This window comes from Emys orbicularis, chromosome 6, assembly GCF_028017835.1.
Source record: "Emys orbicularis isolate rEmyOrb1 chromosome 6, rEmyOrb1.hap1, whole genome shotgun sequence".
Classification (NCBI taxonomy): Eukaryota; Metazoa; Chordata; order Testudines; family Emydidae; genus Emys; species Emys orbicularis.
In genome coordinates, this window is record NC_088688.1 from 104,851,614 (window position 1) to 104,876,831 (window position 25,218).

The window sequence follows — 25,218 nt, forward strand, 5'->3', positions numbered from 1 at the left end:
CAAATTTCTCTCACATCATCTCCAGAGGGCCATAAAGTACATTAGCAATGAAAGAATCTGAATGAATCTGGCTGAGAGCTTCAACTGAACTCAGGAGCTAGATACTCAGCAGGTCTGCACTAAATGGCTTTTGCAGTTCAGAGAAAGAAAAAGCATGTTGATTTTTTTAGGGTCTTGTGAATGCTTCTTGGTAACTGTCCTATCAGAGATAACGTTTTTAAAAGGTTTATAAAGAAAAATAAATGATTCTAGTTAGACTGATAGATACATACAGAACAGATAACTAAAAAGCTCTGCTGTGATCCCAGTAGTGTCTTACCTGATACGCAGTTGGGAAAGCCATGTGGTTTTAATTACATTTGACAATAATCCCATTCCACACAATCAAAGCCAGCGTTCGGATAATGTTAAGGATTTGATGAAGGAGGGGAAGAATGGTTAAAACAAAGGACTGAGAGCCAGGAGATCTGGATTCTATTCCCAGCTCTGCAAAAGGCTGTCTCTCTTTGAGCAAATCATTTTAGTTAAAAATTTTAAACTTGGGTGAACAAACTGGGCTCCTAAATCCAGATGTAAGCTCCTAAACAACCTGTAGTGCCCACTGAAGTAAACAGGATTTAAACTTTAAGCCGGGGGTGAATTTGGCCTTTTATCTGAACTGATCCTGGACCTGAAATTATGGAGTTTCTCCCAACATTGTTTTAAAGCCAAGAAAATAAGCAAGTCCATATTACACACATTAAATAAGCATGAAAGGCCTCCTAGCACTCTGGCTTTCAAAGCCAGCCATGGACCAGGTTTGTACATAAAATTCTTTTCTACAGTGTTTGTGCTAAGACTTCAAGCCAAATTTAGAATAGATGTAAACAGTAGTGAGTTATGAATAAAGTGTTAACCTTAATGCTAAATCTGCATGCTTTTGTGGGCTTCAGTTAAATTCAAAGTGCCAAATTTTAGAAGGCGATTACAACAGGTGCAGCTGTAAAAATGTATGCTCATCAGCTGGGCTCATAAAAACACACGTGCAAATTGGGTTACTGAGCACTAAAATAATGGTGCATGCAAATGGGTTTTTAGACATGAGTCCCTGACTTATACGTGCATATGGTTGTTTGTGTTCTGCTGGGCTTTGCTGAAACAAGGGGTGTTCTCATTATTTTTGTCTGTTCCCCCTTTATGTTCTCCTGGGGAAAATGTTGAACCTGTTTAATGTTATGACTTAATATTAACTTTTTAGTGGTTTAGTTTTTCTCTCTTTTTTTAAAAACTTAAAAATTGTGTAGTAACTGTGATCCAGGTAGTCCCTCAATGCCAACTGGCAGAGGGCACACCGTACCATAACTCACATCAGGCCTGACACACTCATTGCCCCAACACACTCTTGTCATAATCTGTATCTAAAAGGTGTCATATTAGGTATCATATGCAAACTAGTAACATGCTGGTCAAAAATATGTATGGGAGGTGTATAAAGAATTAGAGATGTGTAATGGAAATATGTTCTCAGAAGCTGTTTTGCAGGGCATACACGCAGCCTGTCCTAAACAAAGGAATGCTGTTTTGCCTGTCTTCCTGCGTATTCACTGTAAATTGATCCAGGTAACCTCTGAGAGGACAATGAAAAGCAATGAAAGACCTCTGAACAATCACAGGGGATGGAGCCTGCACCCTCAGGAAGCCTTCTAGGTTCTTGAAACAGAGACAATAGCAAAGGCAGAAAGCCATTTTGGCATCCATGATAGGGGACAAAGGATGAGCAAGGTCCTATGAGATAACAAAAAGTGGATCCTCTTAACCTAACAAAAAGAATAGCTGGAATTGACTATAGGTGAGAAATCTGCTTAGATAAAGATTATAAAGTGCTGAAATTAAGTTTTAGTCACCAGAAAGCATGTTTTGTTTGACTTGTAACCATAACTGTGTTTTCTGTTCTACTTATTATAACTTAAATATATGTTCTTGGTTTTATTACAAAACCATCTCAGTGCTGTACACGAAACTGAGGGGTGAAGTCCTCAGCTACACGAACAGGCAGGTGCGCTCTGCCTCCTGGGAGACTGTAAACTTAATACCTTATGTGAGTAACCAGTGAGAGGCACTGGACGCTGCAGAGTAGATGGTTTTGGGGGGATCGGGACCAGAAGCGCTGTTGGTGTCACCCTGCCAGGAGTAACCAGGCTGATGGAAGCTAGGCTGAGGCCATTGGGCTGCAAAGAGGCTACTGGTGTCAGGGCAATGCGCTAAAGCTGCACAGCGCAGATGCACCCCGGGTTACGGGTCACATGGTGACAGAACCCCTTACGGGTCTGAGTGACCCCCCAGAGTGTCACCGTAATAATCGTGATATTACTCTGTACAGTGAAAGCTCCTGGAATTAACGTTGGTCACATCAACACACTCTGTAGACTTTTTAAAACACGATGGGGTCAAATTCAGACTGGATGGAAGCAGACCCAATTTCTTTGACTTCACCCACTTCAACCCTGTTCAATTTGGCATACTAGACTTCTGTGTGAGGCCATAATGACGCTATAGAAGCTAACAAAGGCCACGGGGTAAATGTTAAACATGTTTGATCAGATATACATGTACAAAAACTGCCAAGATCTAAAGACACACTGTTCAGCTTTGTAACAATGTCAGATAAAGGTGAAATAATCAAGTTTATAGTTACTTCTAACCTGACTGGAAACTACTTATTCCATTTGAAGCTCCTGTATATATGTTTATGAATCCTGTGGGTAGAGCCATAATAGACCTAATTTTACATTGTCAATCTTGACCATATGTCTAAGGCCTTGTCTACATACAAACTTGCACAAAAATAACTAAACTGGTTTTAATTGGCACTTTTTGTTATTTCAGTGCAAATTCTGTGTGTGGACAGTTTTATTCTGAAATAAATATACACACACAGGCTTGCACTGAAACAACAAAAAGTGTGAATTACAACTGATCAGTCAGGCTATATATGGGCTTTTTTGCCCCCATATTAGGACACTAGGATATGAAATCAGATTGATACAACTGCATGATTGAAATGCTTTTGCATGGAGCTGGATTACAGCCCACACCTACATACTAGGCAAATAGGCTCCTGTTGAAAATCCTGATGCCAGAGGATCTGCAGGCATTTCCCCTTCCTAGATCCTGGCACCATACAACAATTTAAAGGTATGGTCCACAATGGAATGCAAATCTAAATGTGCCCACGCATACCTCATACTGTAAAGCACATCTGAATTCCTTCGGTGTGAAAGGGCCTGGATATAAAAACAAATTCTGTTCCATCCATCCAATTTCAACATCAACTTTTATCCCCTTAAGCCTTCATAACTTTGCATGTGACTCATCAACAATCATATCACCTCCGGCTGTGATCTTATTATATCTCATTTATAAATTGAGCAATGTTGGACCAGGTCAGTACTTGGATGGAAGACTGCCAAGGAAAACCTCAGGTGCTGAAGGAAGTTGTGTTTGTGATTCAGTATTCTTTTTGAAACAGTATGGAGACATTGCCCCAGCAAGGCACTTTTCTGCTGGAAGTGCTGTATTTTAAATGGGACAAAACAGCATTCTCTAACCACTTGTGATCACTAAAAATTCTATGGCACTGTATACAAGATCAGAGGTGTTAACACTTCACTGTCTTGGCCAAATTCTAGTTTAGATCATTATATTCTGCCTGAGTAAGTTCCTCTGCAGCTTTAACTGGACACAGTATTTTTCTTCAGTTCTTCTCCTAAATTGCTGCCCAGTTTTGTTGTACTCTAAGTTATTTATGTCAATGTATTTAAAATATCCCCATCCAAAACTCTGGGCCCCTGTACAGATTATAATAAAAAAAATCCTTATAACAGATGAATTGGACCAATTGTTCCTTACAAGACAACAACTGGACCAAAATTAAAAATGCCCCCCCGAAAAAACCGTTCCCTCCAACTCATTCTTCACCCCCTCTCGGCTCCAGGAAAAGCCTGGGAAAACAGATGTGTTTATCTGTTAAATGGCTGCCACGTTCCATTCCCCAGAAGTATCTGTATTTAAGTGAGGTGGCTGGGGGTGGGGGGAGAAATGGGGAGAAATGATTTCTGCACAGTTTGTAATGAGCTTGGTGATTCTTTAGGATGAAAAAAGATGTAGAAAATCCTTTTGTGGAGTTTACAGGAAAGAAACTGTACAAGTTGGGACTGTGCTTGAATATGGTAAGTCAACCTAAAAAAACCCACAGAGTTCCTGAAAAACTAAGGAGGCTGAAGCAACTCATCTAGGAGTATCGATCTCATCTTCCTCCACTAGCAGAGGGAATCTAGTTCTGGTGGAGCTGGGGTAGGGACATGCCAGTTCTGTAACATTATTTTCACCTCCCTAGGACCTCACAAGGTCCTCTGCAAGGATCAAAACCAGAAAGAGGGTGAGAGCGGGGCTATGGATATGACCACAGTCCATGGCATTGTATCCCCAGAAACCTGCACAGAATCAATGAGGAATGCAATGCTCACTCAGTCAGCACTCTTCCTTGTCCATCTCTGTGATGTGAATCAATTCCAGAGAAGAGGTTCTGGGGTAATGCACATCAGTGCATTCACAGGAGCACAACTCCTAGAGAAATCCTTCTGCCATCGAGTCCAGGATCAGTTGGGTTGAAATGGCTATGAAGTATTGCCAAGGCACAGGGCTCCTGGGCAGATTATTCCCAACCATCTGTAGTCAGGACTAACTACTGAAAAGTGTACCATTGGAGATGATGTATGGCCAGAGTTTGGCCCATGAGGGAGAATGGGGCCATGAGGCACTTGATCTACAACTCCCCTGAGGCACCGCGACTGCGCAGTGGACAGAGATTAATGTCACCATGACTTGAAACAAAAAACTTTGACATTTCTGAATGATAAAATTGCATGATTTTCATTCCACAAAAAGTTTTGAAATTTTGACTTTTAATCAATGATGAAAACAAATGTCAAAAAATTGGAATTTCCCCTGGATGGAAATTCTGCTTTTTGATTAATTTTAGTCCTGACCTTCATAGATCTCAGGAGACTATGGAATATAGAGAGATGAAATCCCTGCCCATTTCACAAAGGGTGGGAAAAGGAAAACCTGCCTTATCCCACCCAGCTAGGGTGATGAAGTATAAACTTTGCAAGTTGGAATTCTTGGAGTTTCTAATCCCTTCAATACGCTCTCACAGTGCTGGGACAACCTGTGCACTGCAGTATGCTACAGCATAAAATGTCACAAGTAGCAATCATGACATCCATTTTGGGCCTGATCCCAAACCCATTGAAATCAACACAAAGGCCATTATTACGTCAGTGGATTTTGGATCAGGCCCTTATTTTTTATAGGCATATCTATGGTGCTTATGGCTGTAGTACATTTAATAGTATGAGGTGCTTGAATACATCATGTCAAGCCTTGGAGGCACCCCAGACTTTGTATAATATAAGGAAGATGACAGCTACTTTGCACACCATACAACATTGGGGAAAATCACCAGTTAGATCAACAATAGTGTTTGCTCTCTGCACAACAGATGTTACCAAGTGTGTCATCTTCTGACAGTGCACACCCTTAGCCGAGCTGACTTTTAACTCTCCTTTTGGGTTTAGTAAAGAAATAGCCCAACAAGAAAAAGCCAGAACAATAACAGCTCAGCCTCAGTTGGCTCAGACTATATTGTTCTCTGGATGCAGCACAATGGCTCTGCTCAGAGGTAAAGATTCAATATTGCGTTTTAGGCTGAAGTCCCATACTTCGTGCTGCGTTGGATTCCCTCCCACCACCATACTTGACTGAACTGACAGCAAAATAAGTTGGAAGAGTTGGGATACTCCTGACATTTAGCTACATATATAAAAATATTTTTACAAGACACAACATGAGAAAGGAAGGCCATTGAGCTAACAGAGCAAACTAGGGTGACCAGATGTCCTGATTTTATAGGGACAGTCCCGATATTTGGGGCTTTTTCTTATATAGGCTCCTATTACCCGCCACCCCGTCCTGATTTTTCACACTTGCTGTCTGGTCACGCTAGAGCAAACTGCTTTTGTGCAGTTTAAAGATACCAAATGGAAGGTCTGAGAAGATGACTTGAAGCTGAGTGTGTGTTGCCCTGGTGGACATGAACTCTGGCTCTGCTTAGCAGTCTTTTCCAGGAATAAAACTGCACCAGCAATGACATGTTCTGGTTGAATCCTGCCTGCCTGAAAATGCCCTGGAGTAAGTTTTCGTAATCATTTCTTTTCAGCATTGAGAAATCTTGGGCAGGAAATAATATGATAAAAGTAAGCTTGCAAATCTAGCCAATTATAAATAAATCTGCTTTCCAAAGGCTCTGTCTACACTTCAAATACAAACAGCTAAGACCCCGTTAGCAACACTATTGTCCCTAAGCTGGTTACAAATAAGGGGCCAAAGCCTTGATTTATGTAAATTGACATAGCTCAATTGAAGTCAATGGAGCTGTGACCATTTACAAACAGCTGAGGATCTGGCCCATGGGTTCAATTTGGACCTTAACCATGTTTTATAATCAGGCTGTCACATTATGTGCCCTTGAACTTTAGTCTATTTATGAAATAGGAGTAAGGTCCAAGTTACTCTGAAAACTCATACCATGTTTGTTACTGGGTTATGGGACCAATGAATTGTAGCCTTATATTCCTGGTCATTGCTGCATCTGCAGTGCAGCTATGCAGTCCACTTACATTCTGCATTTGCACTTTTTGCATTCGCTCTCAATATTTTTAAAATATTTTAAAAATACAGCCTTAATATAGTAAGTATGAGAGCTGAATTTGGCCTGCAGAGCCTTTGTCTCAGATGATTTATTACTGGTGATGACGTCCAAGGAGGAAAGAACCCTTTTGCGATACAGATTCCAAGGTGAATTTTGCAGAGTTAACAGTAAGAAAACACACTTTTGATTTGTAAATTGAGTACAGTTTCTATAGAATTTGTTGAAAAACAAACATGGAACCCCACAAAATCATTTCTATAATTACCTTTTAAAACTGAATTGCATTTTAATATTGCTACCATATTTCTCTCCATCTTCTACTGTCATTATTATTATTCATTATTTGTATTATAGTTGCACCTAAGAGTCCCAGTCATGGACTCAGGGTCCCATTGTGGTAGGCTCTGAACAAACACACCTGTAACCGGGCGCAGACTCACCCAGCGGTGCCTCCTGCTGGTCGTCTCGGGGAATTAGCTTCCAGCCTCCGAAGCGCCCCCTGTCGGCTGGTGTCAAACTACCGCTGGCCCCCGTGTCCCTCCCGTACCCCAGGTGACCCTTTCAGTGGCTGCTGCCCCCTGACAGTACCCCCACTGTTTCTCCAGGTCTCCCCACTCAGGGGAACCCCCATCCACTACCCCCACCTTGCCTCAGTCGTAGGCTACTGCCAGTCACCAACTCGCCCCCGCGCCCTGGGGCAGACTGCAGTGTAAGCCACTCATCATAGGCAAGGTTGGGTCTGGACCTGCTACCTCTACCTATTGCTGGGCTGCCCCTTTGCAACCCCAGTACTTGCCTTAGGCCCTCAGCTAGGCCCGCAGCCTGGGGGTTTTCCAAGCTGGAACTCCGCAGCTCCTCTAGCCTTCCCCCAGTCCTGCTCTACTCCCAGTACCCTGCTCAGCTCCCTAGCAGTCAGGCCCTTCTCTCTCTACAAGCAGAGAGAGACTGGTTGGGCTTCTGGCTCGCAGCCTCTTATAGGGACCAGCTGGGCCTGATTGGGGCGTGGCCTCAGCTGTTACTGCCTTCCCCAATCAGCCCAGGCTTTGCTTCACAGCCTCAGCCCTCTCCCTTTTCAGACTCAACCATTATTAGTACAGTAACCCCTCACTTAACATTGTAGTTATGTTCCTGAAAAATGCGACTTTAAGTGAAACAATGTTAAGTGAATCCAATTTCCCCATAAGAATTAATGTAAATAGGGGGCGGGGAGTTAGGTTCCAGGGAAATTTCTTTTGCCAGACAAAAGACAATATATATATATATAAGTTTTAAACAAACAATTTAATACTGCAATGATGATTGTGAAGCTTGGTTGAGGTGGTGAAGTCAGAGGGTGGGATATTTCCCAGGGAATGCCTTACTGCTAAATGATGAACTAGCACTCCGCTGAGCCCTCAAGGGTTAACATGTTGTTAATGTAGCCTCACACTCTACAAGGCAGCAAGGATGGAGGGAGTGGAGACAGCATGGCAGAGAGAGACAGAGACACACACCCTGTGTGAGAGAGAGAGCCATGCATTGCCCGTTTAAATACACTGACCCCACTCTAAGTACATTGCCTTTTTAAGTAGATCAGCAACTAGAGACAGCAGCTACTGCCAGCAAGCTCCCTCCGTCCTGAGCATTGTCGTGTCTCCCCCGCCCCCCCCCCCACACACACTCTGTGGAGATGAGATACAGGAGCGGGGGGCAGAAGCAGAGGGAGGGGGACACCCTGACATTAGCACCCCTCTCCCCCCCGCCCCTTGCACAGCAAGCAGGAGGCTCCAGAAGCAGCTCCAAGGCAGAGGGCAGGAGCAGCACAGGGTAGTGGGGGGAGGGACACCTGAACTGGTTGGCAATTGCTAGCCTGCTGGACGGCTGCCGCACAGGGAATTTAGGGGGGCTTCCAGTAGACAAAGCAGGTGGCTGCCAAACAACGTTATAAGGGAGCATTGTGCAACTTTAAACGAGCATGGGCTCTAATTGATCAGCAATGTAACAACGAAACAACATTAACCTGGATGACTTTAAGTGAGAAGTTACTGTAGAACATAGCCAACCTACCCATTGGGGCTAGTCCACAGACAAGGACACAAGAGTCTGGGAACAGAAAACCATAGCTTGTTAGCTCTCTGGTTACAAAGAAATCCAGAAGCTGTCACATTCTATAATAGGCACCATTTAAACAGGAAACAGTCCCCAGTGACTTATAAGCAGAGGATGAGAGGAAAAAACTGCTGTGGAAGAAAAAGGCTTCTGTAATGTTTACTAACTCTTTTTCTTTATTTTACTCGGTCACTTTGTTCACAGTTTTCTTTCTTTGTTTTGCTTCAGTTTGGTTCTGTGGACTCTACTTTGCCAGAGCAAAAATAATTTTCTGGCCTTATCCCCTGGACACTCAGTAAAGTCTATGGGTTGAATGTTAGTGGTAGTGTTGACAAGTGAGAATGTAAGTGACTTTAAAAAAAAAAAAAAACTCTACTGTAGTAGATTCCTACTGAAATATTTACTGATTCCCTCTGTAGGAATCCTGCATGTCCCTCCCTTGGATCTTTAGCTCATTTAACTTTTCGAGGGGAAAAAGATGCCAGGTTTTCCAGAGGAGCAGGAAAATATTCCAGCAGAAGATCCAAGAATTATCTAGCACAGGACAGTATAAATTAAAACTCAATGTTACAAAATGGTCAGGGCAACTCTGCACCAACATCCTCAGAACAATGTGCCCTGAGAAGTTGAAAGTTATATAAAAAGTCTGCCCTCCAGTATCACTCTGGTCTCCCAGACTGTGAAGTATTAGAATAGTGAGAGCATTTAATTTGCCCTTGTTTCACATTACACTGAATGTGATCCTTTGTCAATGGTGGTGACTTCATGGCATACTTGGATATCACCACTGAGCCCTCTTTTCTCTTGGGCATACATGCTTTCTGTTTAAACACAGGGCTCTTTTGTTGATAGGAGCCAGTCTTCTGTCCTGATGATAATGTGGATCCTGCTGGAGTACGTTGTTATTGACAGAGACAATGCTAATGCAAGCCTTTCTGATGCTGCAGTCCAACAAGCAACCTGTCCTCTCGAGGAACAAATTATATCCACAGCTCACAGACTTAGAGATCCCAGTTCACTGAGCCATTAATAAAACTCCCTGTGCTGTATCATTAAGCAATATGGTATCACAGCCTAACCTCCATGTTGTAACGGAATAAGTGCGTGAAAAAGGAATGAGATTCTCAACTATTTCAGGGGACTATGGCCTAATCCTGGGAGCTTTGCCATCAACTTCAATGAGAGTACAATCAACCCTATGTCCCCTTCTTTGTAGATTCTTAAAACTGCTGCTCATTACAGATATCTCAGTGCAGGTCACACAGCATTCTGTACATGACTAAGTTCATTAAGAAAAGATACCTTCTGAGGAAAATAATCAGAGCACCTTCTTCCAGCTCAGCAGGGGATGACAGAAACATTCCCGACTCTATCATGACCCTGAGAGAACAGGTCTCACCTGGAGCTATCACTTTTTAAGCATCTCCCAATTCTTTTTTCTGAGGAGAAACTTCCCCAGGAATCCTCAAATATTGCAACGTCTTTCCATACAGAAAAGGAAGGTGTGACATGTCTCTCTGTCTCTGGAGCTCTTCAGCGCTATACCTTGCAGCAGACAGAGGGCTCACTTCTGAACAACACAAAGTCCTCATTCTATTGAGTCACACGAACACATTGCTGCTGCAGTGCTGCCAATCCCGACTGGCTTAGAACGGGAAGATCTAAGCTCCGGGCCTGGAGAGAGAGGACCAAGCTAATGACTCAAATTCAGATTCTTCCACATGGCAGGGTCTAGATCAGTGGTCTCCAAAGTGGGGTGCATGTACTCTAGGGGATGCGCAAGAGGATCCTTGGGGCTGCGCGGCAGGAGGAGCGGTTTTTTTTTTGCTTCGTCCGAGCGTCTTTTTTTATTTATTTATTTATTTTTGCTTCGGCAAAAATGGTAGAGCCGGCGCGGCAGAGGGTGCGTGCTCAAAATTTTTTTACTGATAGGGGTGCACGATCAAAAAAGTTTGGAGACCACTGTTCTAGAGCACCTATTCTCCTGCTAGCCCATACCCCATGTATGTTGGTAGCTGGCACCATGATGGCTATATATGCATATAAGTGCATGGCCCTGGCTGATTAGAAAACCTGTTATGCTCTCGACTTCATTCCTTTAGGGACGGTGCTGAAACTACACTGAGAAAAGGCTATTTCTCCATGACAGAATGATGATTTTAAACAACAAACTCAAAAATTAAACTACCTTACACACAAAAGGTCTTTAGATGGGGATGAAGGTAACATGGAGAATGCTGGTCTAAGGATATGTCTAGACTCCAAGCTAGAAGCGTGATTCCCAACTTGAGGAGAGCAATGAGCTAGTGTGCTACAAATAGAATGTAGCCGAGGCAGTGTGAGGGTTGAGATAGGCACCCCAAGTACATGCCCATCAGAGATGTTAGGCATGTACTCGAGGCAGCTAGTCCCTTGCGATGCCCAGGTCACTGCAGCTACACTCGGTTTTTAGCATGCAAGCAAGATGAGAGTGTGACGGTTTAGATCACAGAAACCCTCTTGGGAACTGCCACCTGATGTGCCAAGACTACTTCTACTCCTGCTTTCCCTGCCAGCTCAGGGCCCCAGCACCCCGTCTTGCTGAGCCAGACACTCCCGTCTACTCCAACGAAGACCTAGGGTCTGAATTACTTGCCCCAAAGCTGCAGGTTTACCTGAAAGCAGTTAACAGAAGTGTTCCTGTCTTTAACACTCAGATGCCCAACTTCCAATGGGGTCTAAACCCAAATAAATCCGTTTTACCCTGTATAAAGCTTATGCAGGGCAAACTCATAAATTGTTCGCCCTCTATAACACTGATAGAGAGAGATGCACAGTTGTTTGCTCCCCCAGGTATTAATACATACTCTGAGTTAATTAATAAGTAAAAAGTGATACAGAAAGTAGGATTTAAGTGGTTCCAAGTAGTAACAGATGGAACAAAGTAAGTCACCAAGCAAAATAAAATAAAATGCGCAAATCTATGTCTAATCAAACTGAATACAGATAAGATCCTCACCAGTTCCAGAATGCTCCCTTTTACAGACTAATCATCTTTTAGCCCGGGTCCAGCAATCACTCACACTCCTTGCACACTGTCCTTTGTTCCAGTTTCTTTCAAGTATTCTGGGGGGTGTAGAGGCTCTCTCTTTAGCCAGCTGATGACAAAATGGAGGGGTCCCCCAGGGGTTTAAATAGACTCTCTCTTGTGGTTGGAGACCCCCTCCTCACTCCTATGCAAAGTCCAGCTCCAAGATGGAGTTTAGGAGTCACCTGGGCAAGTCACATGTCCATGCATGACTCTCAGTTGTTACAGGTAGCATCCATTGTTTACATGCTACCTTGAACATCCTCAAGTAGACTTCCTATGTGGATTGGAGCATTCCAAGAACCATTGTCCTTTAAGTGTTTCTTGATTAGGTACTTAATTTCAACATTCCTTTCTCCAGGAACTGACCAAATCCTCTACTAAGGTTATTTAGAAATCAAGCCAGTACACAGCCGACATTCATAACATTCATAACTTTGAATACAAAAATGATACATACAAATAAGATTAATACATTCAGTAGATCATAACCTTTACGGAGATATGTTATATGGCATATGTAGCATAAAACACATTCTAAGCATATTTCCATAAAGCCTTATGGGAGGTACCATCACAGAGAGCTAACACAAGTACATCTCCTCGAGCTGGGAATCACCCCTCCCTCTCAGCTCAAAGTGTACCCTAAACATTCAAAAGGCAATTAGTGATTTTGGGTGCCTCAATTTTCAGGTGCCCAAGCTGAGACAACATAAAAGCACCTGATTTTCAGAGGATGGTTGCACAGCACTCTCTGAAATTGAGGCCCCATTCAGATGTCTCAAGTTGGCAACTAAAAATCGAGGCACCCCAAAATCATCAGTAACTTTTTGAAGATATAAGTCTGGGAGCCTAGCACATACTTCAAGAGTCATGAAGCTATCATGTTCAGCACAGGAGGATGTTATGCCAAGATAAAACTGATTAAGGACTGATCCCATCACTAATGCTTTCTAAATTTTTGGGAAGGTAGCCACCCTTGTACCTAGGAACTACAATAATGGGTGCATTACAAATGTCAAAGTTTCCATTTAAGAGGAAAAATTAAATTACCAAAAAAGGAGCCAAGGCAGCTGAATTACAGGAGACTGAAATCTCTGCAACATTTAACTAACTATGCTTTGTTTTAAATGCTTTCTTTCATTTTAGTCTGGCTTCTGCACTACTTCTGTCATTGCCTTGAGAAAAGAAAGAAAAATTATCAACAGTAGCAGCTGGCAAGGAGAAATGAAGTCCCTAAAAATGAACAGATATTGACAGCAGCCCAAATGCTGCTTGTTAGATAATTAACCAGAGTGTGTTTATTTCCAGTTCACCATCAAAGGGCCTGTGATAACTGTTTCACTCCAGCCTCTCTCGCCATTGGAAGTGAAAAGCAACAACCCAAGTATGACAATCTCAGGGCTCCGTTACACTGAAACTTCAGTCACACTTAGTTGTCATGGATAGTTAACATGCTGTATTTAATGAGATATGGACACCTGCCATGCTTGGTCTGAAAATAATGGTGGTAAGTGTATAACAGCACTTTGCTGAAGCATATAAGAATATTTGCTACAATCATAGTCATGATTTTGCAGGGTGTGCAGGGGTAACAACAACAAAAGAGAAAAAAAAACACTGGTGAAAAATACACTTACATAAAAAAGAAATCATTGAAATGAATGGTACACACAGAACAAGAGAAGGAGAATGAAGAGAGGAAGTAGAAAATAAAGCAGTCTGGAACTTTCAGTAATCTTATACAATTATAGACAATTGTATTTATTCTTCATGTGTTCTGTTTTTTTTTTAAATTCTTTTTATATCGTCCCAAACCTTACCACATTATCATTCAATCAATATATCATCTGAAAGGAAGCCATTTCTCCCATCTACTGAAACTAATCTTTTACTATTGGTGGATCTGGATCCATTATCTAGGTAGTGGTATAACAACTTTTCCAAACATAATACTGGTAGTGTTACATGCTTCTTCAACTGTAATAAGTTCTGAATTGCAATGAAATAATGCAAGAATATTAAACTGTAATACTTGATGTCAAACTGGCTGTATCTGTGATCAAATCCACAGGATAGGATTGTCCACTTGACACCTCCAACAATATGTTTAGAGCTCAATGCATCTGATGCCTTATTTTGGACTGAACTGGACTAGCCATATTTTACAGACTAGCTGAATGTTGAGTGTTCTTTTGAGCACAGCTAGTAAAATACATTCCTCTATTTGCTTCAGAAAATCATTTCAGAGGACAACTGCACTAAACCTTCCCTTATTTTAGATGTTTATTAGTTGTTCCATTAAGACCAGTTTAACGCTACTGAAGAATATTTTACATTGAAAGTGGATTAATTAGTTCTGAGAATGTCATGTATGTTTTCCCCCTTCCCCCCAGAAAACAGAGCAAATGCCAGTAGAAGCAGACAACAGGGACATTGTACATAACAAAGCAATCCTAGCTTAGGTCATAATTTTATGAACACAAGCTGGGTCTGGTTTGTGCTACTACAAAACATACCACATAACATAGTCAAATGCAGCCTGACAGATTAGCAGCTAAGAGGTCCAGGACTGGAGCAATCAATAGTGTTGCAAGTCAGGACTGAGAAACATTGGCAGAGTTTGATGGGAATCTTGCGAAGTCCCTGCTCACAAACTCAGACCTGCCCAGACTTTTGCCTGAAGCCAGAGCGTCTTACATTTGAAACTTGGTGCCTCACATGCAAGACCTGTCTAATTTCTCATTAGCCTCTTTTGATCTCCTGCTTGCCCAGCAACTCCCCTTTACCACCCACCTCCACCCCCGTATCTGTGCTGCTCCACTAATCAATTTCTCTCCCTATTGTCACAATGGGCACCCCATAGTGAGAAGCTGAATGCCTATCTGAAGAGCGTTCTATGGTCAGTGTTCCCCAAATTACTCTAGGTTCCCTTCTGATCCTGTGTTTCAGGCAAAACAGAATGTGCTGATGAGGGATTCACTGATAGGAAGGAATCTGTAGGGGGGTATAGGAGGGTAGCACTCTTACCCTGACAGCAAGAAAGGAGGCAGCTACTAACAGGGGAAGAAACAAATCCACATCTACCTCAAGCCTCTGGTTGGAACTGAACAACTCTTTGATATTGGGTCTAATTCTGCACTTCAGTCTACACCATGAGCCAAATGCTGCCCACTGTTACACCAGGGTAAATGTGGAGTAATTTCATTGACTTGAACAACAGGCAAGACTGTTTAGCATCAAGAAGTGGTTTGTCAATGGACACACAATCAGATTAGAGTGGAATTGTTCCAGACTCATAGCAGTATAACTGAAGGCAGAACTTGGCCTCATGCATCTTCCTTGATTCCTTGTGATATTTTATAAAATTAAGCAGCTGTTTTCTGCCTGCTTGTGTATGTACCAATCTACCTGCATTCTTCCATATCCAAACATGCACCTGTTCAGGTCTGTATGTAGATTAGTGACTCTCCAAAAAGAAGCAGAGTACTAACAGGTTGCAATTCTTCATATGGTCGATTTTTTGCAAGTGAGTTTCATATGCATCAGTTTACAGCTAACAGACTTTTGACAGAATAACTTACACGCTTGCACCGCTTCAGATATTTAGCTAACAGGGAGCTGTCTGCCTACATGTGTTTTCAAAGTCTAATCCTTTAACCTGAAAAAGTTGGAAGTTTCAGGATGGGACTTCATTTAGTATTGAGACTATAATCACAAATAGAGATAGATAACTCTCTCCACAACCTGGAGCCTCACAGATAAACTGAGCGTAACACTGATTCATGTACTTCGTCTTGGGCTGTTTTCAAGAAGACTATTTGTGGAGTTAGCAAAAGTAGGAGACAAAATGAATCAGAGGGATAATAACGTGTGAGGGTTATGAAAACAGGAGGGACAAGCAAAGGGAAAACAGTGAAAATAGAAAAGGCCAACAATGAATAAGAAGCATTTCCCTGCTCACCAGAAACAGAGCAAAATCCAAGGTTTTTGGTGTAAGAGAAAACAGGGAAATGCTAGAAAGAAATCGGTCACTTGTGTGACAGGAGATAATTTTTGTTTTTATTTTTAAAAGTCCTAGTAACTTTCATGGAATATTGTTATGTGTACACACCAATCAGAGGGGCCATGCTTCTTTCTGTTTCTGTGCTACAGACATCCAGCACTAGCTTACAGTACACATAGGCTGGGATTACGAGGGAAAGGAGAACTCCATAAACAGGCAGTTGATTGCTTGGATAACCAAGGAAAATGCTGCATCAGTTACAATCGGGACAACAGATAAGAACAAAGTCCACAAACTACCGAAATTTACTGAATGAATGCAGAGAGAGAATATAAATATGTAACTATATATGGAACAGTTCAAGAACTTACAGATTGTTACTGAAGAAAACAATAATTCTACATGCAGTGCAGTGTTACTGAACACTGACTGGGGCCCAGACACTGGTTGGGGCCTCTTGGCGCTACCATAATACAAATAGCGCAGGAACTCCCCCATGTGAACCTTACAAACTTCCCTTGGAATACTGCCCTTGCAGGAGATCAATTTGGAGTGGCGAACAGTGGAGGAGGGAGAGTATGAGACTTGCAAACTCTGCCAATCCTGGGGATCTTTGGGAAAAGGAAGCTGCAGAAATGGAATACTTATTAAAAGGGATTCACTGTCAATTTAAAAATCACACTTCTGCCTACAAAATGTTCACCCCATTACTGCTTGTTAGAAGATTTACTACAGCTTACTGGAACTGAAAGAGGTTATAGAAAAAAAATATTCCAATGCATTTTCAGTTTGGATCCTTTCAGCATAGAAGAGCATTTTTAATTCTTTTCTTCCGAACAGATAATCACACTTCTCCTCTCTTTGCATGGACCTTTCACACAGCAACGAGGGAGAGAAAAACATTTTAAAATGCAGGAAAATATGTTTGTAAAACCACAAAGATTGGGCAGGGAGGACTCATGGGCAGGTGTAAGACCTGAAACTACTTTAAATTCACTTAAAAAAAAATAACCAAGTAGATTGTGAGCTGATGGTATGTACCTTTAAGTCTGCTTTCACGTTAGGTGTGAGCTGCATAAAACAAAATGACAATATAAGTGCTTTAACAAATGCTCAGAGCAGTTGGCTTACCCTCTTTGTTGCTGCTGGTGATGACGATGATTGAAGTATGATGAAAAATGGCAACCTTGATTTCAAATAAGTGTAATATGATATTTTATAAGAAAAGCAGAATGAAAGAACAAAGAGCCCTGTTATACAACTTAACCATTCAGCAGCGAAAGTAGAATTTTCCACTTATATTCAAATTCCCATTTATTTTTTTTATTTTTTCATGCAAAATATTCTTTTTTTTTTAAAACATAGCTAAACTGCTTTCATATCAGTTTACTTTGTTATAGCTTATGCATTTCTAATGCCAGGAGATCTTGATCCTTTGACGTAGACTGAAAATTGAAAGCTACCAAGTTATCATGACTCTAGCTAAAGTGACTGTTTCTGAAAGCAATTAGCAACTTCATATCTCCATCAGCTCACAAGCAAAGTGTCACAGGTGGCTACTGAATCAGAGATGAGAAGGCACCAACAATATCTGCACACAGTAGAGTCAGTGGGTTGGTTTCTGATGTTTGTTATCTTGGTGTAATTAAGAATCACTGGTGGAACAGAGATCAGAATGTGGCCTGTGATACCAGGAAATCAAGATGGACCCATTAGTTAGTCAAGATACTGAAGGGAGAGTGTCCAACAGCCTTTTGAGGAAAATCCCAAAGCCCAGATATATAGACTAGAAATAGGAAGAGCTGAAGTTAAAAAAGAAAAGGGACAGTTTTAAATTGCTCCAATCTTTCTCGTGTGCCCAGGCCCCCTTTTCAGCAAGTTTGTTGCCCTCCAGACACTTTCTATTATAAAAACTACAATACTGATCCTGTAAACACGTATCTAACTTTACTCACGTGAACAGTTACATTGACTTCAGTTCAAGTACTCATGTGGGCTAAAGTATACATATGTAACATACGGTTTGCAGAATGGGGGGGGGGGTCTAAGCTAAGAACTGTTCAATATTTCAGATCTGGATTTTATGACAGAAAAATGAGTTGAAGATAGGGACAAGAAACAGCTGCCAAAAGGCAAGATGGGCTTCTAGAAGATTGGAGGAAAGAGAAAGGGGTTCAAATAGTCCAGGAAACCAAAGAAAAAAAGGAGATTTAAAATGGTTAGAAACAACAACGAACAGGAAGGGTGGGATTTTCAAAAGTGCTCAGTGTTGGCCAAACATTGCTCCAATGGAGGTCAATAGCAAAACTCCCAGCAGCATTAGGCCAATGCGGAGTGCTTTTGAAAACCCCACCCTAAGTGTATTCTAAATATTAAGGAAAATCTGTTTACAACATTATCCACACTATTCCTATTCTTCCACTAGAATCTGCCTTTCCTATCGACGGACACCTTGCATGAAGTGCACTAGAGCCACAATTAACAAATAGAGTTATGGAGCATAGGCAAAGTAGGATTCTTAAACTTCTACTGCTGATAAGAATGTACGCTGTCATCGAGGTTTATGTGAAACTCCCATTGGCTTCAATGGATGTTGTACATCAGAACAAAGGTGGGATATGGCCCTTATGTGTTAGCAAATCATTTCATATTGTAATCAAAGGGATCTGGGGGGGGGAAAGGGATACTGTGTATCTTGTAGGACTCCCTAAACAGCAGAGCCATCCTCTCTGCTTGCTACCATAGGAAGGAATAGTCAAAAGTGAAAAAGAAGCATTTACTGAATCAGCAACAACAAATGAATGGTACATTTCTCGCACACACACACACACACCCCCGCCACGTTGTAAATAAAGCTAACATAAGCATCTCTCCAACAACATCTAAACGTTCTCCTAATGAGTCTAGGATTCCTGATACAGCTGCTTCTAACTCCATAACACATGATGGTAGCTTTGCTTATTCCGAATATAGTCAGAAGTCTGTGTTGATTTTATGCTAAACTGGTGGGTGGTCATATGTAGAGCAAAAATGTCAGATTGCTTGTAATACTTATTACAAAAATCCTCATAAATATGACACTCAGCTACTGGGATCTCTAAACCTCTGAGAAATATGAAAAATAAGGGATAAAACCCAGAAAAATATATCTTTAAATTCTGTATGGAGCAACTTGAGAAGGAAATTAACAAATGCACACTCGCCAGTGCGGGGCAGAGAACACCACCTTCTACTCAGGGAATGGTAGTGAGTCACACAGAAAGAAAGCTAACTCTTTATTCCTGACATTACCACCTTTGGGAACAGCTTGTAGACACATGATATGCCACAGACTGACCCCTGTCACATACACGAAGAAACAGTCATCTAGCTGGGCTGGAAATCTGACACATATAGCTTATTGTTGGATCCACTGGAAAAAATGTGCCATTTCTATAAAAGCCCATACCTATCTTAATGTCACTGACACCAATGGAGAATTGTTACCAAGATTCATTAATCTTAGTAGCAATGTTTATATGCTTTACAAAGTGCACACTTTTTTTTTCTAGCTTTAAAACATTAATTTCCTGCTCTACTGCCAGCTAGAGAGTATAAGAAAGCTATGGTCGTGTAATCAGAAGAATATACTATGAGAGTCCATGGGGTTCCCTTTATTACAGAATCAGTCAAATGGTGCCCCAGGTCAGTGGAAACCTGCAAGTGAGCCAGCAAGACACTTTTTGACTTTCTTGGATTTTGTGACAATTTCAGCATGAATAATCTAGAAAAGGTACCCCTACCTCCCTGTGACAGAGTGATCTTGGGGCTTGCAACCAGTCTATTCATAAACACGCTGTCACTCCAGGGTCATAGAAGGACCTTACAGTAAATTTGCAGCTGTGACCTTTGAAGGTTGCCTTTTACTGTAGCCATGAGAAATCCACATGGCTGCAGACTTGAAACTGTCTGCTATGGTGCCTTCATTGACGCAATTGTGATGTCACCTCCGGTGAAAATATCACAGAAATATAGATAGAAAAAGTTACTTTGAGTTTTGAGATGTTAAGGTTAAAGTTTATGGACCTGATTAACAATGGGTTACCAACCTGGATATGCTAGCTCTGCCTTAATGTAAAATATTAACTTGAAAGGATTATTTTTCCTCCCCTAAAATCTATATACACCCAAAATGTATGCAGCTGAGAGTTTATCCAAATAGAACCTCCAGGCCAAAAGGTTCCCCCATTACTAATTTTAACAAGGATACAAGAGTCTTTTCCCTTTGCTCATCTACACTCCTAGCCCTGTCCCATGCTCTCAGGAGTCACTAACTTTTTCAGCATAGCAGGTACATTAAAACTACTACTCAGATTGTGATTCTTCATCAGACACAAAGAGTAAATACAGTTGGCCAGATGCAGAGGTGGTGCAATGACTGAACCCCTAAGTTGCCTTAAGTATAAAAGGTACAGAAATCTCAATGTTAATTCATTATGAGACATGGAATTTTTTTTGGTCAGAAATTATGCAATATTTATATAGGTCACAAATCATGAGGAAAATTTTGGAGTAATAATACTTATGGTTAAGATAATTTCCAAGATCTTGGAAAAGAGTTGATCATTTTATTTATGAATTTAAAAATTATGCCACATATACATGGTTGATACATCTAAGGAAAAGATCAGTGTAGCCGAAGTTTCTCAGTTAAGGCTGGTACTAACGTGCTTTAGGACAGCAGCTAAGGAACTTATCTATCTTAGAAATACTGAATGCACCTGTCCCCTTGGTGCCTAAGCAGCATAGAAAGTTAAGCAGTATCAGAGTTCACAGTAGAAATGGTGCAGTTACTTTCCATTCCTCCAGGAAGAAGTAGGGACGTGCAAATGGAAATGCGCTTGTTTTACTGGTGGATATTGGTTTTAGTGGTGGGTGTTGGTTATGAGTACTATTCCTGGGGGAAGTCTCTCTCAGAAAAGTGCATCTTACATTTGGACCTAAACACAAGTCAGGTTTGGACCCAAACTGATCACTTCTGGCAAGGAGTTATAAAGCTGGGGTTCTGACCCAGAGAACATACTGCTCCCAGTTCCCAGCTTGCTTTAGCTAAAACACTTTAACAAACTCATTTCTCTACCCAGGCTCTTGGGCACCTTCTTGGATAAACTGCAAAACAACTAGAAGTGGAATTCCCCAATTATGCAAACTTCACTTTTAAGAAACATTTATGTCCTCAGCTGAAGCCAAGGGACATCGCCCTGTTTCAGATCACAAATGAGGTCAATCAGATAAGTGAGGTCTGTTCTATATACCCTATACCATTCAGTTTCAAATTCCCACTACTATAAAGACCACTGCTGGGTCAGAGTAGAACATCAAAGAGAAAGAGTAAATGGGAAAAAAAACCAAGAATGAGAATGCAGCTGAAAATCCATTCACAAACCTAATAACGTATTAAAAATATGTAGGATTGGAGATGGAGCTGAGCCTGGAAGTTTGGATCTGGATCCAGAGTCTTCCGAAGTTGAGGGATGTTTGGATCCAAAGTTCTGGTTTGTCACATGAGAGAGATAGAGCCCCAGCAGCTGAGTTCAGATCTCAATCTGAACCTCCCCAAAGTTTAGAGTTTAAGTCCATCCAGTCTCTAGATAGCCCCATGTGTGACAATTTAAGTACAATCTCAAAAATAAATAGCAATGCTAAAACAGTGCAATGGAAGAAATTAGATGAATTAGAAAATCAATAAAATAATTAAAGAATCAATAAGTAAATCTGAAAAATCAAAGCTAATACAGAGCATTTTGACAGCCCTTTCTACCTGTAAATCTCAAAGTACTTTGCAGAGCAGGGTTAACAATATTTTCCCTATTTTACAGATGGGGAAACCGAGGCATAGAAAGACTAAGTGACTTGCTCAGAGTTACTCAACAAATCACTGGCTGAGTTTCCAGTTTAGTGCTCCATCCACTGAATCACTATATTGTTTGTGACTTTTAGAGAGAATAATTTCAATAGTAATATTCAAGGGCAGATTAATTTCCTCAATCCTGGGAAGTTTTAAAATATAATTAAATATTAAATTGTTCCTTTTTAGGGTATTTTTTCCAATAGGATCAGCTGCTATAGCTAAATGTATAAAATGCAGGAACCATCAACCACATTTTTTCCAGGTGAAAAGAAGGGAAAGTCGTCCCCCTCCCCCCGAAAAGAGAAAAATCCCTTTGTTTCATGAATCTGCCCAGCTCTTCCTATAGTACTTTACAGAAAGCATATTAAAATGATTGTGAAAATAGAAATACATAAAAAGAAAACCCTACAGCTGTGCAAATAAAGGGGGGGATGGAGGAGAAGAGAAAGAAGGAGTGAGTGACAGACAGATATTCAGGAAAAGAATCATTACAACATATGCTAGAATAAGAACTCCCTGCTTACTTGGCACAAGCCACTAATGCACATATCCAGTGACTCAGTGTAGCATCGCGTGCCGTCAAGAACCTTCGGAGCCAGTTCCACAACAAGGGTTGTTCCTTTGGCTTGGCACTTCAGTGAACACGGGTTGTCAGGGTCATTAGAGACAGGAAGCCATTCATAAAACTGTCCCTGGTACTTGACATCGTTATGAGCAGAACACTGCTGGGCCCGAAAATCACCGGCTTCTGGAGGGCAATCCTGAAGAGGAGAAAAGGGAGAGAGGTGAGCTCCAAGGGGGCTAATTACATTTTTGTCAAAGGATATACAGCTTGCAACACCAGAGTAACACACTTAGATGTAGGAGTTTTTCACTTAGGCAAACACACTGGTCAAAGTATTCCATGCCATTTTATCTGCCGATAGTTCACCAGACTACTATGCATTCAGGGGATTACTGTAGCAATATTGAAAAACACCAACACCACTAGGAAATATGTTTCAGCATAGACAGACACATGCTTGTCCTACCCATAAAACTTATCAGTCATGAAACGTTCTTATTAACTTTAAAACTACATACACACACAAATCTTTAGCTAACTTTTCTTTTTCCTTTGAAAAAAAAATATATCACATATTACTCAATTCAAATGTTTGTTTGTATAAGCATTCCTAACTAGCTTCCCCACCCCCCAAAGTGACCTAAATCAGTCAGTGAAGCAACAAGAGCCAGAAAAATGCTACGTATATTTGTATTACTTCAACCTGGCTAATACAGGCACAGATTTCACAATCCACAGAATCAGCAATTTTTTAGATTTTGCTGTACAAATGTTAAAAACAAAATCCTTTGTTAAGCTCTCTGGGAAGGTTTCTGAAACATTTTGGGTGCAGACATAAATGCCCTAGTTTGCAATAAATTATGTGATAAGGACTGCTAGCTGCTGAATATTCAGACCACCCAGTACAGATTTCACTTATTGGTGAATACAGATCTTATTTGAACTGCTCTCTCTGAGATGACAGTTGAATGCTTTCCATAGACAGAGAGGTACCGTATCAGTATTGCTAAGCCTTAGCATTCAAAAATATTTAGTTGAGTCTCATGAAATCATGAGATTGACTTAAAATCATGAGATTTCTAAAAATAGTAAAATTTGTCTTCTGCTTTTTGATCCCGTAGGTTTCACATTTTAAAGCTTTTCTCTGCAACCACAGGGCTAAAAACTCCTTTTTTTATTAAATGGAAGCCAAGAGTCTTGAATAATCACATGATTTCAGGCTCTGGGTCTACAGGACAAACACTAAATATCACAAGATCTGTGGTAAAAGAGCAAGAGTTTGCAACGCTGCTGCATTAGGATTTCAGTGACCCTTGAATCCTCCCTAGCTCATCCTGTTTCTGCAGTGAAGGCTATTCTTCTTGGTGTTTGTTTAAGTGCTGGTTCAGTGTTATATCTGTCACCTCCTTTATCTGGGGGCTATATCTTTTATCTACTAAGGAATATAAAAATGGACCCTGGTCTTGATTCAACAGGTCTTTAGCATATCTAACTACAATGATCCTAGTATTCACAAAATTCTACAGTATCCTTATTAGCTTCCTAAAACTGTGGCCTCTCAGAGTTGGTAAGACAACTCCCACCTGTTCATGCTCTCTGTATGTGTGTGTATATATATCTCCTCAATATATGGTTCACTCTATATGCATCCGAAGAAGTGGGTTGTAGCCCACGAAAGCTTATGCTCTAATAAATTTGTTAGTCTCTAAGGTGCCACAAGTACTCCTGTTATTTTTATTAGCTTCCTGTATATCTAGTCTTGCCTTGAAGTAAACCTCTTCTCTGATGGAGATTCCAACATCTTTCTCGACAGCTTTGTCCAAAGAAAAGCCTTCCTGCTATTTAGCCAAAATGTGTCCTCTCAGTTTTATACCATCACTCCCAGTTTCTGCTGTGCTACCTATTTACAATACTTCTCTTGCACTTCCATTTGTTAACTCCTGGCTGGTATTTTTAAACAGTTCCAATTTCTACATTGTTCGGTAAGAAAGGTACAGTCATTGTGAGTGTTGCAGGCAAATTTTAAAACTTAAAAACTTTATGGCTTGTATTGATCAGGTTCTAAGAAGTAGTATTTCTTACTTGGCAAGCTTTCAGATTACTCTTGTGAGCAAACTGGGAGACACTTTTTATGGTGCACTAGGGCTGCACAGAAAACAAATATTCTGTTTCGTGAAAAAATGCAATGTTTCGACATTTGTTTTTGTTCCGCTTTGGAACTAGAACTAAAACTAGACCTTGCAAAAAAAAAAAAAAAAAAAGTGTTAAAAAACAAGCAATAACAGCCAATGGCTCTGTGTTTATGGCACTTACCTGGGATATAGGAGACCTGGGCTCAAGATGCTGCTCTGCCTGATTCAGAGCAGGTTCAATCTCTCCTGTTGGAGCTATTCCACTTTGTATAAATAATTAACTATTCATTGAGCCACAAAGAAAGACTGACACAATAGCCTAGTGGTTAGGGCACTTGCCTCGGAATCCTGCAGAGCAAAGATTTGAGCCTGGGTCTCCCATATACTATGCCCACACTGGGAGGGGATGGATGTCTTCCATGCTTAGAGTGTGAAATAAATGGTGTCCCCATAGCAGACAACAGCACAACTTTATGACAGTCGGAGGAGCGGTGGGAAAAGGGACTTTGGCTGCCCCCTACTCTAGAGTAATGTACATTGAAGTTCTAAAATGAGCCTCAATCACCCTCTCCCTATAAGTGTAGTGGGTGAGGACAAAGTGGGTCAACTGCAGGCTTTACTGCTGCAGAACTCAGACAACACACAACTTCTGTTAATCCATAATGGAAGAATACAGGAACACATACATGTTATGTCTAGATGCATTTATTTTCCATTCT

The 25,218-nt window shown here is 41.1% G+C and overlaps 1 protein-coding gene across 2 annotated transcripts in view; it reads right to left on the reverse strand.

Annotated features, from left to right (window-relative positions):
• Positions 1-25,218, reverse strand: part of ADAMTSL1 (ADAMTS like 1) — a 688,426-nt gene that overhangs the window by 180,030 nt on the left and 483,178 nt on the right. For both annotated transcript variants that reach the window (XM_065406494.1, XM_065406493.1), the window contains one exon: positions 22,327-22,563. In XM_065406494.1, coding sequence (XP_065262566.1) covers positions 22,327-22,563 — 237 coding nt within the window. The remainder of the gene's footprint in view (positions 1-22,326; positions 22,564-25,218) is intronic.